The 18,497-nt window shown below is 48.1% G+C and overlaps 1 protein-coding gene across 3 annotated transcripts in view; it reads left to right on the top strand.

The window, feature by feature from the left end:
• The window catches only part of WIPI2 (WD repeat domain, phosphoinositide interacting 2), a 39,559-nt gene that overhangs the window by 9,480 nt on the left and 11,582 nt on the right, over window positions 1–18,497 (top strand). For all 3 annotated transcript variants that reach the window (XM_043559593.1, XM_043559594.1, XM_043559595.1), the window contains one exon: window positions 16,734–16,903. In XM_043559593.1, the coding sequence (XP_043415528.1) occupies window positions 16,734–16,903 (170 nt within the window). The remainder of the gene's footprint in view (window positions 1–16,733; window positions 16,904–18,497) is intronic.

The raw sequence follows: 18,497 nt of genomic DNA on the forward strand, positions 1-18,497 counted from the left end.
AGAGTTCTTTAAATATTCCGTGTACTAGTCCTTTGTCAGATATGTGGTTTGTAAATATTTTCTCTGTATGTAACGAGCAGCCCTGAAGGCTGCCTGTGGCCTGACCCCAGTTAAGAATCTTTGTGGGAGAATTAGGGCTTCCGTACTCACGACATGCTTGTAATGAGTCACACTGGGGTTTGGATTCGGGGAAAGATTTAACACGTGCCGTTTCACGTACCTGAGTGAGCGGACAGTTGTGGGGAGCGGGGTCTCCTCCCTCCGAACGGCGTCGGCACCTCCGTTCCGAGCGACTGTCCCCATGTCGTCCGCTTTGCTCCCTCCGGAGTGAGCGTTCCACTTTGGAATTCCGCTTCACCTTCCAGATCTCTGAAGGAGGGTGGTTCATCGAGTAACGGGATAGGCCTGTCCTTCACCCTTGGGTCCGTCCACTCCGGGGGCGCTTGCAGAGGGCCTGCTCTGTGCCAGCCTGCCCCGCCCGTGGCGATGCGCTAGCAGCCCCTGCTCTCCTGCCGCTTGCACTTAAATGGAGGAAGACCAAGAACGAGTAAATACATTCGTGTCCAGCGTTCTGCTGGGCACATGGCAGCCAGCACAGACCCAGATACCACCCCCTGCATCCCCACCCCTGCTAACTTAAGATGAAGATGTTGGGGGGACGATCTCGTTTCTTCTGCCAGTTGCTTGCAATAGGAAGTTCTCGTGGTCCCCCGGGAGGTCAGAGGCTTCCCTGGCCCCTCCCAGGCTTCGGCCTCCTCCCGGCAGGCAGGTAAGCCTTCGGGTGCCCCCTCGCCTCCATCGGGAGGGTGTCGTCCCCGCCCCCCCCCCCCCCCCCCCCCCGCAAGTCCGCTGTTTGTTGCTGCCCAAAGGCCAGCAGCCAGGCCCTTCCTAGGGACGTAATCAGCGGCCCTGACTCCACGCTTCCTGTGGGCTGCCTTAGATTTTGCTCCTCCTCTGTCCTCAGACTTGGCCTGCTGATGTTCACTAAATCTTCCTTCCAGAAAGCTTTTCTTTCTAGTATGGAGCCAGAAGATGTGATGTGGGTGATAAGATAGCTGTGAGCTAGTGTGCTTGCTTATCTCGAGTGGGGCCAGGAGTTGTGCAGATCTCCAGACTGGCCACCTCCCCACTTCCCCGTGGCCCCACGCAGGATTGTTCCCGATAGGGCTCTTCAAAGAAGGGTAGCCGGTCTCTGGATTCCACTGGGCCTTTGTGAATGACTGAAACCTTTACTAACACCGTACCCAGGGGAGCCCGAGTTGTGCTATGACCTGGTTGCTGTAATGAGTAGGGTCATCTGCTTTGAAATCCACAGAATCCACCCCCCACCACGCTGCCATTTGGAACCCAGTGCTTAGAAAGGGGGTAAGAAGACCAAAACCTGGTCTTTACTTCTCAAATTGAATCAGTTTAATGACTCACCTGATTCCTTGAAGTTTATTTACTGATTTTTTGCTGTCTTATTTTTTAAAGGTTTTTGGTGGAACAAAAACAAAACGTGATGTCTTGATAATACTGTGCAAAGAGTGGGTATTTACTGACCAACACCGTGAGGTGGAACATAGGCTCCTTTGTTCTTAGTGAACTTAGACCCTTAGAAATAGATGATGAAATGGACAAAGAATTTTTCGAGGGTTAATACTTTAAACTGGAAGTGATTGAATTCTTTTGCTCCTGGAGCCTTCTGCGCCTTTCCCCTCTCACATACACTTTTATGGAGTAGATAAAAGAACGTCCCTTCAAAAACAGGTTAACTGCTGAACCGAGATTGTTCTCTGGAGTTTTTCCACAAATAGACCCAGAGCAAAGAACATACTTGATGCCTGGCCTCGCTGTTTGCTGCAGGCCCGGCGTTGGCCTTTCCCTCATAATCTCAAGCATGCATCACAAACTCAGATCTTTGCTCTCTCTCGGTCGCTGTTGCTGTTACAGAAAAAATGAGCCAGAACTGGTCTTGGGAAGAGCAAGATGGACAACTGCTTGACTCTGTTGTTTGTTCAAACAACAGCAACAGAAAGCCTTTTGCCCAGAATCAGTGGAAGATTTTTTCCTATCGTACTATTGTAATTTCTGGAGTTGCAAGAGCTCCCGTGTACGCCTTGCCCGCTGTCTGTGCCTGCCTGTTTGTTTTGTCATTCTCTTTCTCTCTGTCCTTTGTGTGTGTGAAGATGCATAATGTGCACGTGTGTGGTCTCCCTTCCCTGTGAAGGGTGTGTGGTCGTTATTTGTAAAATATCACTTAGGTTGGGAGGAAAAGTTGGCTCTTTTACATTCTATATTGTGCGTGTTTGCATTTTTAAGTTTCTGAGCTAGGAAAACATGCGTCAGGAGGCACTCGGTTGTGAAATCGAACATAAGCAGCGAAAGTGACCAGTGCCGGCTTCGACATCCGCAGCGCCTCCACAGACCTAGAGCGCGTCTCCTCGGGAGACCAACCCTTCTTGACCGGACAGGCATCATCTGCGTCCTACGGGTTGAGAAACGGTGCTTTTTGAGATCGTTCTGATTTGACACACAGCTGGTTCGAGTGTCAATTTCAGTGGGCTGTAGTTTTGGATCTTAAGGGGAGAGGTCCAGTTGCCTCTCTGCGTAAATCTGCCGTGATGAGGTTTGGGCTCTTGCCTCTCTTGAGAGCTGCAGGCATCCGACAGACACGCCTCGTTTACAAGTGTGTTATGTCACTTGTTTCATGGTTTCTTCTTCGCTTCTTAGTGCTTTAGAGGTGTTCTCATTGCCAGTTCTAAGTAGTGCCAGCAGAAGCAAACAGCATTCTTTGGGGGGGGGGGGGTAGCTCACCAGCAGGGGAAGGAGCAGATGGAGAGAGAGAATCTTAAGCAGACTCCATGCCCCACACGGAGCCCGACAGGGTGTCGATCCCATGACCCTGGGATCATGACCAGAACGGAAGTCAAGAATCGGATGTCCCTAGCGTTCTTTTTCACATCAAGTAATTCTAGGGGCGCCTGGGGGGCTCGGTCAGTTAAGCATCTCATTTCAGCTCAGGTCGTGATCTCATGTTTTGTGGGTTCGAGCCCCACGTTGGGCTCTGTGCTGACAGCTCAGAGCCTGGAGCCTGCTTCAAGTTCTGTGTCTCCCTCCCTCTCTGCCCCTCCCCTGCTCACACTCTGTGTCTCAAAAAATAAAATAAACATTAAGAAAAGGGGCACCTGTATGGCTCTGTCGATTAAGCGTTTGACTTTGGCTCAGGTCATGATCTCACAGTTCGTGAGTTCGAGTCCCGTGTCAGGATCTGTGCTGACGGCTCGGAGCCTGGAGCCTGCTTCAGATTCTGTGTCTCCCTCTCTTTCTGTCCCACCCCCACTCATATTCTGTCTCTGTCCCTCTAAAAAATAAACAAACATTAAAAAAAATAAACATTGAGAAAAAATTTAAATCAAGGAATTTGTTTCTTAAATTTTGTACAGGGTATCTCTAGGAAGAATGTTTGTCAAAAACTGTGACCAAGGCCACCTAGAATGGTCCTTGAGAGCAAAGCTTTCCGTGACCCTTGAGGGCATCGAGTTCACACTTTCTTAGTGGTGACTCGAGTGCTCATCGGTGCCATTGTCTCCTTAACAGGCCACCTCCAATAATTACAAATGTTCAGCCTCGTTTGGCCTTGTTTCTCTTGCTTTTCATTCAGTTGCAGCGCCCTGTAACCGGCCCTACGCGTGTGCACCCTGGTTTCGTGGAGGGCCGAGCTGTGTGGACTTGAGTTTGCCGGGAGGTGACCGCGCTGGGCACGTGCGCTCTGAGCATCTTTCCGCGTTGAAACGTGCTCTAGGGGGGCACCTGGGTGGCTCAGTCGGTTGGGCGGCCGACTTCAGCTCAGGTCATGATCTCGCGGTCCGTGAGGGCTGTGAGTTCGAGCCCCGCGTCGGGCTCTGTGCTGACAGCTCAGAGCCTGGAGCCTGTTTCAGATTCTGTGTCTCCCTCTCTCTGACCCTCCCCTGTTCATGCTCTGTCTCTCTCTGTCTCAAAAATAAATAAATGTTAAAAAAAATTTAAAAAAAAAGAAAAAAAAAAAGAAACGTGCTCTAGGGAGTGTGGTGTCATGTGAAAATGGCAAAGAGCTTCTTGAAACCGCACGGTAGAAAATTAACAGACCCAAACCACCCGATAGTCCGTGAAGACCGGTGGCTGCGTTCCCAACAAGATGCAGGCCCTCGGTGCCACGGACGTAAAGGAACTCTGACCCTGAAGCGGATCCTTTGGGGGTGTTGCCGCTTCCTCTGTGGTGCCAGACACGCGTTAGCTGCGGGGTGACCTGGTGCGTCAGCCCTGCACGCGGGGCCTCGGCCGTTTCCTAGTTCCTGGCTCCTTTGGTAGTCTGATGAGTTGCAGCGGTTTCCCCCAGAAAACCCAGTAGTTCATATGTGAGCCGGTGGTTTGAGAGACCTCGAGGCCCGCGTGAGCGTGGCAGGATTCAGGGCGCCGGGGTCTCCCAGAAGACCCCCCTCCTCAGAGGCTCCGCCTGACAACTCGTGTCCACCCTCCGTCCCTGATGCCCTACGCTTCTTACATCGGCTCTTAACATCTTAGGATGCCAATTCGCCAATAGTCTGTGTGGCTTAACAGCTTTTTTGAGATGTAATTTCTATGCCATACAAATCACTGGTTTAAAGTGTACAAGTCAGTGGATTTTCGTGTATTTGCTAAGGTGGACAACCTGCCATAATCTAATTTTAAAGCATTTTTATCCCCAAAAGAAACCCTGAGTCCATTAGCAGTCACTGCCCATTTCCCTCCACCCGCCTCAGCCCTGGGCAAGCGCTAATCTACTCTCTGCCTCTGCACGTCGGCAGCTCTGGACAGTTCAGATAAATGGAATCAGATGCCACTGGCTTCTTTCACTCAGAACGTTTGCAGAGTTCAGCCGTGCGGGAGAGCGTGCCAACGCTTCATTTCTTTTTATTGCTCGATAGTATTCCCTTACGTGGCTCCGCCGTGTTTTGTGGGTGGACACTTGGGTCGCTCCTACTTTTGTCTGCTGTAAATAGTGCTGTTGCGTTCATTGGTGTGCAGGTTGTTGTGTGGACATAGGTTTTCATTTCTCTTGAGTAGATGGTTACCTGTAGGAGTGGAATTGCTGAGTGAGCATCTTTGTCGCACTTGTGAGTTAGGGTATAAGGTAAATTTCCTGGAGTCGGGAAGATAGACTCAACAGAAGAACATTTTTAAGTGGGTAGATATTGCCAAGTTGCCCTTAAAAAAGATAGTACTGGGGCACCTGGGTGGTTCAGTCCGTTTAACATCCAGCTTCAGCTCCAGTCACGATCTTGCAGTTCATGAGTTCAAGCCCCGTGTCCGGCTCTGGGCTGAGAGCATGGAGCCTGCTTGGGATTCTCCGTCTCCCTCTCTGCTCACCCTACCCCTCGCAAAAATAAATAAATGAACCTAAAATTGTTCTTCTTTAAAATAGCTTTATGGCCTCCCACTACCAAAAAAATTCTAAAATCATACCTGCATTTTTTTCTTAAAATTCCCAAAAAGTTCCAAGCTTGTAGTTGATGGAAGAAATAAGCAAACACCCCAGCGCACTAGCCGCACACTTTCCTGCTCTTGCATTTAGGCGAACGCACAACATACCATGTCTGCTTCCCACCATTTGTTAATGGAAATTTTCAAACACAGACAAGTTGAAAGTATTTTACAGCTGCACGTGTACATACACCGCTTGGGAGTCTGTTGTTAACACTGTACTGTGTTCATGCTGTCACGCATCTAGCCCTCGATCCACCTTACCTGTGTGCATTTCAAGGCACGTTTCAGGCATCAGTATGTACTTGCTTAAATACTTAAGCATGGATGTTACTAACTAGAGTTCACTGTTTTTGTTCTTTTATTCTGAGATAATATTTACATACAGTGGAATGTATAAATCTAAAGTAAACATTCTGTGTTTTGACAAATCAGACATCTCCGATCAAGGTTTACCATCACTCCAGAAAGTTCCCTCTTACTCTACTTCCTCCCTCCGATCCATTCCAACTCCCTTTCACCCTCTGAGAGGCGAGCAGTGTTCTGGGGTTTTCTGCTATACATTAGACTTGCCTGTAATAGAACAGACATTGTGGGAACGCAGCACGTGCATTCGCTAAGGTTTCTTATACTCGGCGTCATGTTCCTGGGGTTTATCCATACTGTTAACGCATCTCTGTTGCCCAGTATATAAATATGTGAATTTGTCCATTGTTTTATTGACGAACATCCACAATTTCCCCAGTTTTTAATTACGAATATAATCGTTACTGACATTGTTGTACAAATCCTTTTGTGAACGTACGTTTTCATTTATCTTAACTAAATATCTAGGGATGGAAAGAGTGTTTTGTTTTATGAGAAACCACCAGATTCTCCTACGAGGCTGTCCCAGTTTGTATCCGCTGCCCCGCCCCCGCCCCCCCGCCGTGCTGTGTGAGAGTCTGGTGGCTCTGCGTCCTCACCACCATTTGGTGTTAACTAGTCTTTTTTCACTTTAGCCATGCTGATGTGATGTGAGATCTCATTGTGGTTTTGATCTGAATTTTCCCAATAATTCATCACGTTGGGCACTTGCATGCCCTTGTTGGCCATTTGCATCTTTTTTTTTAAGTTTGTTTTTCTTTATGGTTTGAGAGAGACAGAGACCGTGCAACTGGGGAAGGGGCAGAGAAAGAGAGGGAGAGAGAATCCCTAGTAGGCTCCACGCTGCCTGTGCAGAGCCTGACACGGGGCTCGAACTCACGAAGCCGTGAGATCATGACCTGAGCCAAAATCAAGAGTCAGACGCTTACCTGACTGAGGCAAACTGGTACTCTGGCCATTTGCTTATCTCTTGTGAAATGTGTGTTCAGATATTTTGCCCCTTTTCAATTGCATTGTTTGTCTTTTCATTATTGTGTTGTCAGAGTTCTTAAATTTCTAGATATTTTTTGTCACGTTTTATGAATTTTTTTTTCTCTGTCTATGGCTTGTCTTATCTTTTGAGCAAATATTCTGAATTTTGGTAAGATCTGATTTACCCTCTTTTTTTTTAATTTATGATTTTTTCTCTGTTCTTTCTGAACAAATTTTGGCTACCATTAGGTCATGAAGATGTTTTTCCATATTTTCCACATTTTCTATGAAAGCTTTATAGTTTCAGCTTTTATGTTTAGTTCCATGGTCCCTCTCATTACTTTTGGTGTGTGGTGTGAGTCAAGGCTCCTTTTTTTTTTTTTTTTTTTTTTTTTTTTTTTTTTACCCCGCTGATGGATTCCTGTAGCTTCCACCATTTGTCAAAAAGATTTTTCTTCCCTCATTGGATTGTTTTGGTGCCTAAAAACAACCCTGTAAGTGTGGATCTATTTTCTGCTCTTTATTCTCTCCCATTGATCTGTTTGTGAGTCTTTGTATCAGTAACGCTGCTTGGTTTACTATAACTTTATATACAAAATTTTGAAGTACCACAGTGTAAGCCTTCAACTTTGTTCTTTTTCAAGGTAGCCTTGCATATTCTAGATAGTTTGCCTTTCTGGTTTAAAGTCAGTTGGTCATTGTCTACAAAAAAGTCACCTGGGATCATGCTTGGGACTGCATTGGACCTAGAGGTCAATTTGAGGATAATTGTTATCTTAATAATATTGAGTATTCCAATCCATAAACATGGTGTAGCTCTCCATTTATATAGATCTTCATTTATTTTTAATTTTCTTAATTTTCTTTATCTTTTCTGTTAGTGATGTTCTGTGGGTTTTAGCATGGAGGTCATGTATCTTTTTAAAATTTATTACTCATATTTTGGGTTTTGACAATGTTGTAAATGGATTTTTTCATTTTTTCATTTGTTTGCCGCTAGTCTGTAAAAATACAGTTGACTTTTGTATTTTAACCTTGTATCCTGTGACTTTGCTGAATTTACTCATTAGTTCTAATAGTTGCTTTGTAGATGCCTTAACAATTGCAGTAGAGATAGTTTGACGTCTTTCTGGTCCTTTTGCCTTTTTTTCCCCCTTCATTTTCTTGCCTTATTGCAATGTGTAAAATCTCTAGTACAAAGTGAGGAGAATTGGCATTCTTGCCATGTTTCCAGGTTTAAAAGGAAGAATTCAGTATTTTCACCATTAAGTATGGCTGTAGATTTTTCATAAATGTCCTTTATTGATTGAAAAAGTTTCTTCCTTGTCTCAAGTTTCTAAGTTTTTACCATGAATAAGCATTGAATTTTGTCACGCTTTTCCTGCCTCTATTGAATTGATGTACTTTTCCTCTGACTAGTTGAACTTGCATTTATTATCACAGCCTCAGGTGGAGACTGATGGTCCTGCATTTTTCTAATAACTGTATTTGCTTGCCCTCTGAGATGGTTGTTTCCGGCTGTTTTCACTCATTAAACCTCCCACCACTATGGCCCTCAAAGCTCCTAACCACTGCTCACGCTTCAAAGATAAACCGGTACTTTGAGCACGGACTTCCCTCATCTGACCTTCAGCTGATGGTCTGTCTACCTGCAACCCTCCCATCTTCCCATCTCCCGCCTGTTCAGATGGCAAAGCAGGGATTCCCGTCTTGTTAAAACCAGCCCTCTTAGTGGATCTCACCACCCTCCAAGTTTATTTCGTGTTTTCTTTATTTGTGAGAGAGAGAGAATGTGAGTGGGGGAGGTGCAGAGAGGGTGGGGGGGAACAGAGGATCTGACACGAGCTCTGCGCTGACAGAGTGGGGACAGAGCCCAAGTCAGATGCTCAACTGAGCCACCCTTGCGCCCCTGCCAGTTTTTTTTTGAAGTATAATTGACGTACGATATCGTATTACCTTCAGCTGCACATCATAGCGGGGCAGCACTTGTATACATTATGAAATGATCCCCACGGTAAGTCCATTTGCCATCTGTCACCGTGCAGAGTTATTACGGTATTATCGACCGTATTCCCTGTGCTGTACGTCACGTCCCCATGACTTACTTATTTTGTAACTGGAAGTTTGTACCTCTTAATCCCCTTCACCTATTTTGCCCACCCACTCCTTCCCCCTCTGGTAACTATCAATTTGTTTCCTGTATCTGTGAGTCTGTTTCTGTTTTGTTTGTTCTGTTTTTTGTTTTTGTTTTTTAATTCTACATACAAGTGAAATCATACGGTATTTGTCTTTCTCTGACCTATTTCATTTAGCCTGATATTCTCTAGGTCCATTCATGTCACAGATGGTAAGATTTCATTTGTTTTTGTGGCTAATACTCACCTGTCGGTGTGTGTATGCACATCTTTATGCCTTCATCCATTGATGGACACTTAGGCTGCTTTCAGATCTTGGCTATTGCAAACAGTGCTGCAGTGAACATAGGAGCGCATACATCTGTGTGGATTGGTGTTTTTGGTTGTTTTTGTGTGTTTGTTTGTTTTAAGATAAATATCCACACTTGGAATTGCTGGGTCATACGGTGGTCCTGTTTTAATCTTTTGCAGAACCACCATACTTTCCAGAGTGGCTACTCTGATTTACATTCCCACCAACAGTGTACGAAGGTTCTCTTTTTTCCACATCCTTGCCAACGCTTTGTTATTTTTTGTGTTTTTGTTAATAGTAAATCTGACAGATACCTCCCTGTGTTTTGATTTGGATTTCCCTACTGATTAGTAATGCTGAGCATCTTCGCGTGCCTGTGGGCCATCTGTATGTCTTTGGAAAAATGTCTGTTCTAGTCTTCTACCCATTTTTTAATTGGGGTATTTGGTTTTTTGGTGTTGTTATGTAAGTTTTTTAAATAGACTTTGGATATTGACCCGTTACCTGATATATGATTTACACATGTCTTCTCCCATTTAGTAAGTAGCATTTTCATTTTGTCAATGATTTCATTTGCTGTGCAAAAGCATTTTAGTTTGCTATAATGCCGTGTGTTTATTTTGGCTTTTGTTTCCCTCGCGTGAGGAGACTGGTCCGGGAAAATGTTGCTGAAACCTGTGTCAACGTGTTTACTGCCTGCGGTGTCTTCTAGGAGTTTCATGGTTTCCACTGTTACATTCTTTAATCCATTTTTAATTCTTTCCTGTATGGTGTGAGAAAGTGATCTAGTTTCATTCTTTCGCATGTATCTGTCCAGTTTTCCCAGCACCGTTTATTGGAGAGACTGGCATTTCCCCACTGTATGTCTTGCCTCCTTTGTCATAGATCGGTTGACCGTACATGCATGAGATTTTTCTCAGGGTCTATTCTATTCATCTGTGTGTCTGTTTTCGTGCCAGTGTCATACTGTTTTCCTGCAGTCTTGTAGCGTAGTTCAAAATCAGAGAGCATAATTCCAGCCTACTTGTCCTTTCTGAAGATTGCTTTGGCCATGCAGAATCTTTTGTGGTTCTGTTCAAATTTTAGGATTCTTTAGTTTTGTGAAAAATGCCATTGATACTTTGATAGGGATTATGTTGACACTCTTCGATTGCATTAGATAGTATGGACCTTTTAACAATATTAATTCTTCCAATCTGTGAACATGGAATATCTTTCCACTTATTTGTGTCTTCTCCAATTTCTCTCATCATTACAGTTTTCAGAGTACAGTTCTTTCACCGTGTTGGATAAATTTATTCCTAGTTAATTCACAATCCCAGGGGTTGTGGGATCGAGCCCTGTGTCAGGCTCCACAGTCAGCTTAATATTCTCTCTCTCTCTCCCTCTGCCCCCTTCCCTGCTCATACTCTCTCACTCTCTGTGTAAAAAAAAAAAAAAAAAAAAATCCTAGGTATTTTGATAGTCTTTGATGCAATCGTAAATGGGATTGTTTTCTTAATTTCTTTTTCTGATAGCTCATTATTAGTGTATAAAACATAACTGATTTCCATATGTTCGTTTTGTCTCCTATGACTCTGGAGTTCGCTTATAAGTTCCAATAGTGGTTTGGTGGAGTCTTCAGGTTTTTCCATTCACAGTATCATGTCATCTGCAAGGAGTGACAATTTTACTTCTTCGTTTCCAGTTTGGATGTGTCTTCCCTTCCCCTTTTCCTAAGGCCTTCAGAAAACACTTGGTCACATGGAGAAGCATGAGGACCCCTTGTGTTAGAATCCCATGAGTACCGTTGCTCTGCACAAGGCCAGTGGAGCTCTTAACAGATCCCAGGGAGATTGTGTCAGTAGGCAGTCTCCTGGACAACCAGGACAGACTTTTCTCTCCAAACTGGGAAATGCTGCTAGCATGGCAATGATTTATACCTGCGTATCTTTGTTTTTATCTATCTCCTGACCTACCTTTTTTTTTCCCAGTTGAAGTATAGTTGACACAACATTACGTTCGTTGCAGGCGTAAAACCTAGGGATTCAGCACCTCTGCATGGTGCTGTGCTCACCGCAAGTGTGGCTGCCATCTGTCACCATACGGTGTTGCGGCAGCACCACGGACTACGTTCGCCGTGCTGTTCCTTCCGTCCTCGTGACTTACTCCACAACTAGCAGCCGGTGCCTCCTACTCCCCTCCACCCACATTTGCCCATCCTCCCACCTCTCTCCCCTTTGTCGGCCACCACTTTGTTCTCTGTATTTAGGAGTCTGTTTCTGTGTGTGTTTCTTTTAGATTCCACGTAGGAACTGGAACCCCGTGGTATTCATATTTCTCTGTCTTTAGTTCATTTAGGACAAAACTTTCTAGGTACATCCATGTTGTTGCAAATGGCAAGATCTCATACTTTTTTTCACGGCTGAATAATATTCGTCTGTGTGTGTGTGTGTGTGTGTGTGTACACATATGTACGTACGTGTGTACACGTCTTCTTTATCCATCCATTCATTCATCAACAGATGCTTGGATTGCTTCCATATCTTGGCTTTTGTAAACAGTGCTGCAGTAAGCCTAGGGATGCGTGCATCTTTTCAAAGTAGTGTCTTCATTTTCTTTGGGTAAATAGCCAGTAGTGGGATTCCTGGATCGGGTGGTATTTCCATTTTTAATTTTGTGAGGAGCCTCCTCAGTTTTCCAAATGGCTGTACCAGTTTCCACTCCCACCACCAGTGCCCCAGGGTTCCCTTTCCTCCGCAGCCTGGCCAACATTTGTTATTTCTTTTTCGTACTAGCCATTCTGACTCGTGTGAGAGGATATCTCCTTGTGGTTTTATTTTGGATTGCCCTGATGATGAGTGATGTCGAGCATCTTTTCATGTGCCTGTTGGCCATCTGTCTGCCTTCTTTGGAAATATGTTTATTCAGGTCCTTTGCCCATTTAAAAATCAGATTATTAGGGTTTTTTGGTGTTTAGCTGAGTTTTTTTAGTTATACATATTTTGGATATTAACTTGTTGTCGGGTATCTCATTTGCCAATATCTTCCCCCATTCAGTAGGTTGCCGTTTCGTATTGTTGATGATGTCCTTTGCCGTGCAGAAGCTTTTTATTTCGGTGCAGTTCCAGTAGTTTATTTGTGCTTTTGTCTTGCTTCCCTGAGGAGACACGTGTAGAAACATGTTGCCAAAGTTGAGGTCAGAAGAGCTCACTGCTTGTGTTTTCTTTAAGGAGCTTTATGGTTTCAGGTCTCACATTTCGATCTTTGATCTGTTTCGACTTTATTTTTGTGTGTGGTGTGAGGACTTGGTCCAGTTTCATTCTTTCACATGTTGCCGTCCGGTTCTCCCAACACGTTTATTGAAGAGTTTCTTTCCCTCCATTGGATATTCTTGCTTCCTTTTATTTCTTCTTTCCTGTGGCCGTGGCTGGGACTTCCAACGCCCTGTTGAAGAAAAGTGGTGAGAAAGGACATCGCTGTCTCGTTCCTGAACTTGGAGGCAAAAGCTTTCAGTTTTTGACCTTTGAGTGTGGTGTTAGCTCTGGGTCTGTCTCGTGTGACCTTTCTTCTGTCACGGCCCACCTCCCAGGTTTTAAGTAGTTCTTTCCTCCATTTATCCTGGCTTGACTGCGTCCTCAGTCTCTCTGTTAATAGATCCCGTGGCTCCTTTATTTCAAAACAGGCGTGGCCTGACCGCCAGGCCCCTGCGGGTGAGCCTGCAGCCACTGTCCTCCCTGCGCTCCTCCGCCTCCTCCCTCCCTCCCACGTTTCCTGCTGCTTCCACTTCCCCATCAAAATCGGTCACGATCACCAAATAACATCCCCGGGCCCAGAGCGAGTGACTGCTTCTCATTTCACTCCCGCCTCTGGTAGTGCCGGCCGGCCCGCGGTTGCTGCCGCTTTCCTGCAGCCTCGTCCCCCGGGTCGTACAGCCGCTGCCACAGTCTCACTTGGTCTCCTTCACTGGCTCTCTTCCTCTATCTGACTTTCAGCTGTCTCCGTGCCGCCCGGGGCCCTGGGCCTGCCTCTCCTCGGCCTCCGCGCCACGTGGGGGTGCTGCCTGCTCCTGTTCCCTGCTCCGTCCTCGGGGCCTTGGACAGCTTGTGGCCCGCATCTCATTGTGCGTGTGGAATGGGTGAAGTCAGTAAGGTTGTGTCAGACAGGAGTGAAAATCTATTCTTCGAAGGGAAGTACAGTCAGTTCCCGTTGTGGTCATGTTCTGGAAATACGCTGTGAATACCCAGCGATCGCTCCCGGGGCTAGGCTCCCGTGGGGCTCTGGTCACCATGTTGTCATCAGCTAATGAACACACGATCTTGCTTTATGGGAGGTTCTGTTTAAAGGCATCTTACCTTAATACGTATTGTTGATTTGTCAACAGTGAACTCACAACAAACAACACTGTAACTCGTGCTAAACAAAGCTTATCTGACAAACATGATTCTCCGGAAGGCAATCACAGTCTCCTTGCCCTTGGGAGCACCAGCCAGCACTGTGGTTGGGGACCATTTTAAACAGTGACATCACCAACCAAAAGCACAAAATACGAGAACATAGACCATGAGAAGGATGATGGTTCACAGAATGAGCTGAAAACAAGAAGGCAGTGTGTCACCTCGTCCAGCCTCCGCTGGGGGTGTTGGGTCAGTCACGTCCACGTTTTCTGGCCCCTCTGTGCATGTCTAAGATGGCTGTGCAGGGACCACGAGTATTCACTTGGCGGGGGGGTGGTGACGCAGAAACTTGAGCAACCAGGCAAATTTACAAACACAGAATAATAGTAAGTTAATAGTAAGTTTTGTGGGGTTTTTTTGTTTGTTTCATCTTAAAGAGAAAGAGTGCACAAGCAAGGGGAGGGGCAGAGGGAGAGGGGGAGAGAGAGAGAATCCCAAGCAGGCTCCATCCAGGCTCAGCGCAGAGCCCGACACGGGGCTCATCCCACAACCCTGGGATCATGACCTGAGCTGAAATCTAGAGTCGGACGCTTAACTGACTGAGCCTCCCAGGTGCCTCAATATTTACTTGTTTAATAAGAAGTCGGTATTGCGTATGCCGACTTCTCTTCACTATTTCCCTGTCCTACGATTAATAAAGCTGAGGCTCCAGCTTTTAACTTCATCATGGAAGAAATGGGTACCAGGTCTTGTAACTAGTAAACAACAGAATCGAGACTACAGTCTGATTTTCCTGAGGGGCCTGCCTCTCCCGGTCCCTGGCATCCACCCCCGGTACGTACTGAGGGGGAGCAATCGCCCTGTGCTTAGGTTAGCGTGAATGCGCTTGGACATTACCAAGGAGTAATGTCCTTGTAGCTCTTGTGGGTGGACCACTTCACCACTGAAGCAGATGTCACGGGTAAGATTAGCCCATTTTTTAGATATGACCCAATTCGAGAGATTTTTGTGTTTCGTTTGGTGGTGTTTTGAAAGGTTTGAGAAACAACCCAAAATCTAATCCTAGGCCTATTTTCAATCATCCAACAAATATAAAACCGGCTGCACTTGTGCCGGGCGGTGCCAGACCTGGGGGTACTGCCCGAGCTGGCGGGGGACACCACCAGATGGCCAGTGGTAACGTGATAACCGCCAAAGGGAGAAGTAGAGAACGCAATTAGATGCTCCCCAGACAGTCCCTGAATCCCGAAGAAGGAGCAGGGTAACTGGTGGGGGGAGCCTGGAGAGGGAGACGTTGGACAGTGATGGAGGGAGCACCCTTGGCCCCCGGGCCGGAACACCTTGCACAGCAAGTGTGGCGCCAGGCGCCCTCCCAGCTCCTCCTGGCCCAGCGGACCGTCTGCTCACCAAGCAGGCTTGTGGTCCTAACGCGGCGTCCCCGCCAATTTCCAGAGGGAAGGGGCTGGTCAGAGAACTCAAGTGTTGGGCCCTGAAGGAAGTTCTTGCTGCACACGATCAGCATTCTGGCTTCGGATGGGTCTCGTCTGAGTTTGGTCGGCCAGGTGAGAGTCGGGTCCTGGACGGGATCGGCAGCTTCTCTGAGCTGCGGACGGACCCCTGCTCTGTTTGCATAAAGGTTAGCCCGCTGCTGTGGGAAAGAAGTGATGTTCTGGGTAAAAGGGACTGCGAATCGGGTACTTGATTTCACTGCCTATTCTAAGTCATAAGAGCCTGTAGTTCCCCCCACAGGCATGTACGACGTCACTTTGCACACACATGGCTCTGGCTGCCGCCGGGTCTGTTAGCGCCTGGTCGTGCTGAGCACGTTGGGCCGTCGCATCCGTATGGAAATGATTGATTCCAAGCGCTTTCCTGGAAATAGTGTGTCTTCATAAAGGGGCCCTTGGAACTTATTCTTTCATTTTTTCTAGTAGTTGGGTTTCTAAACTTAAGTGTGCCTTTGTTACACCATTTAAATCCAGCGTCAGAGCTAATGGAGAGGAGTCCTTTTGGGTAACTTTGTATTTTGTGTTCTGTGTGAATTTTCGCCCAAGGGCATCTTAGTTACAGTGGAAACATCGCTGAGGCTTCAGATAGTCAGGACTTCTGGGTCCCCCGGGCCGCGCCTGTCAGGTTATCTCTGTTCTGTGTGCCCCGCTCAGGTCCAGAGAGGTAGGTCCCGGGTCGCTGCTGGCTTGATGGACGGGTACGAGCTCGAAGCACCCACCGCAGCCACATCCCGACAGACACAGACAGGCCACCCGTGGAAATAGTGGGGATTGCTGCTTCTGTGATTTTTCTACGGTCCAGGATTCTCTTTGCTCCTAGATCTGAACCGACCCGGGGATTTACTAAGAAAACAAGTGCAGAAATAGAGACTGGGGTCCATGTGGACATTAGCGGAGATGGGGTGGGTGTGAGGTAGTATCTGTGGAGGGTCCGTTGCATCTGCTGCTTTCTGTGCAGGACGTGTGCGCTTACTTTTAACATCACCTTGTGGGTGGAGGGTATCCCCACTTGAAGTGGGCGCAGGCAGATAACGGTGTAGAGCGCCGGCTGCGGGCCGGTATCTGCAGGCCCCCTGCCCCCCGACAGTTCCACGGAGGAGCCGTGGTCCCCAGCCTACGTGTGAGGAGATGAGACTTAGAAAGATCGAGTCCTCTCGAGGTCGGTTATTCAGGGCCCATCGCCTGTCAGGCACTGATGGGGAAGTTCCAGGACCACAGCTGCGAGCGGGGACGTGAAGCCTCTGTCCTCATGGGAGCTCATGTTCCGGGGTGTGTCCGGGGTGTGCCCGGGGAGCCGGCCGTGAGCCGCTGTGGGGCGGGAGTGAGCAGGATGGTGTGAGAGAGGAGCGAGAAGGGCCTCCTGGGAGGAGGGGGGTGGACCCGGGGGGTAGTCTGTCCCCAAGCTCATCTTCCCACTCCGCTGTGTTCTGGGACCGTCCCCGCAGTCCCGTCCCCGCAGTCCCGTCCCATCGCCACATGACCACCGTTGTGAGCCCGCGCTGCTCCACTGGTCGTGCGTGTGCACTTCGACGTGCATCCGCGTGTGTGAGCAGACCGCGCCCGTCGCGACGAATACGTACGTGTGTGTGTTTTGCACTTTCAGCCGATACCGAAGATGTGTGCATCGTAGAAAGATTGTTCTCCAGCAGCCTAGTGGCCATCGTTAGCCTCAAAGCCCCGAGGAAGCTGAAAGTCTGCCACTTCAAGAAAGGCACCGAGATCTGCAACTACAGCTACTCGAACACCATACTGGCCGTGAAACTCAACAGGCAGGTGAGCGACACCGCGCCCAGGACGCCAGGCGCCCCGTCCCCGCCCCGCCGCTCCCGCGCAGCTTCCAGCCGGCCCTGCCGCCACCCGGTCTCCCCCGGGGCCTGGGAGAGCTGGCTCTCCCGGGCCCCAGCCCCGGGCCCTGGTCCTGCTCGCCCCGGGCCGCCTCCCCGATGCAGCTCCGTCTCCTCGACGGTTCTGCTCCAAGCACACTGTCCCCGCGCACGTTCTTGGGCTCCGCCGGGTTAACTTCTACTCTCGTCAAGACACAAGCCTAGCGCTCCCCTGAACGCGCACTCGGCCTCGAGTGGCGTCAGGGTTTTCGTCCCTTCTTTCACTTTCATAGATGCTACTTAAAAAATACGTCTGTGGGCGTCTTTTTCCTTTTTTCTTCTTTTTTCTCTTTTAAACTTACTGTCTTCCCCACACTCCCAAAAACATCTGGCCCGGAGTATGCGCTTGGTGGCTGGCACCGGAGCTTATTTCGTGAGACCACCTCATGGCTTTCGCTTCCCTACAAAACGCGGCACCGTCCTGAAGATCCTTCAGCTTTTCCGCGACAACCACGTATTCCTCGCAGGGAAAGCTGCCGACGTTGCCGGGTGCAGAGCGCACGTCGCCGCGCTGGGGTCTGCAGCGTCCGACCGGGTGGAGTGGTTGCACTGGGGGCGCGCTGGTGCGATTCAGACTGGGAGGGGGGCTGTGATCCGCGGAAGTGGGTCAGAGCCGGGGATTGTAAGGCGTGACCCGTTGAACGCTTTTGAACCTAAAACATACAAGTGTACGTGCACGCACCAGCTACTGTGCGAGCCGGGCCGTCTTCCTTGTGTGAATCGTCCCTTGGCGCATCAGCTGCAAGCAGTCATTCTCCTCAGAGCGGGGTGTGAACTGCACCTGCAAAATAATGGGAGCGCAGAGTGAGTTTTCATGCTTTTAAAAACCCCTAGGCTTTTGGGGCACCTGAGTGGCTCGGTTGGTTAAGCCTCCAACTCTTGGTTTCTGCTCAAGTCTTGATCTCAAGGGATCGAGCCCAGTGTGGGGCTCTGCACTGACAGGGCGGAGCCTGCTTGGAATTCCCTCTGTGTCTCTGTCCCTGCCCTCCGCCCCCACCCCTGCTCCAGACAGATATGGCACCTGGGTGGCTCACTTAGTTAAGCAACTCTTGATTACAACTCAGGTCATAATCTCATGGTTTGTCACTTTGAGCCCCGTGTCGGGCTCTTTGCTGCTAGCATGGAACCTGCTTGGGATTCTCTGTGTCTCCCTCTCTCTCTGTCCCTCCCATACGAGTGTGCTCTCTCTCTCTTTCTCTCACTCACTCACTCTTGCTCCTCATCTCTCAAACGTTAAAAAAAAAAAAAAACAAAAACAGAACCCTAGGCTTTTATTCTTGTTTTGCCATGCTTTATTCGTTTATTCATGCTTTATTTCTGTTTTGTTTTGTTTTGTTTTTTTTAAGAGAACATGTGCACACACACAAGCCGGGGAAGGGGGCAAAAGGGGGGATGGGGAGAGAATCTCACGCATGCTCCATGCTCGGCACAGAGCCTGACACGGGGTTTGATCCACGACCTGTTCCGAAATCAGGTGTTGGCCG

The sequence above is a fragment of the Prionailurus bengalensis genome, chromosome E3 (assembly GCF_016509475.1).
Source record: "Prionailurus bengalensis isolate Pbe53 chromosome E3, Fcat_Pben_1.1_paternal_pri, whole genome shotgun sequence".
NCBI lineage: Eukaryota > Metazoa > Chordata > Mammalia > Carnivora > Felidae > Prionailurus > Prionailurus bengalensis.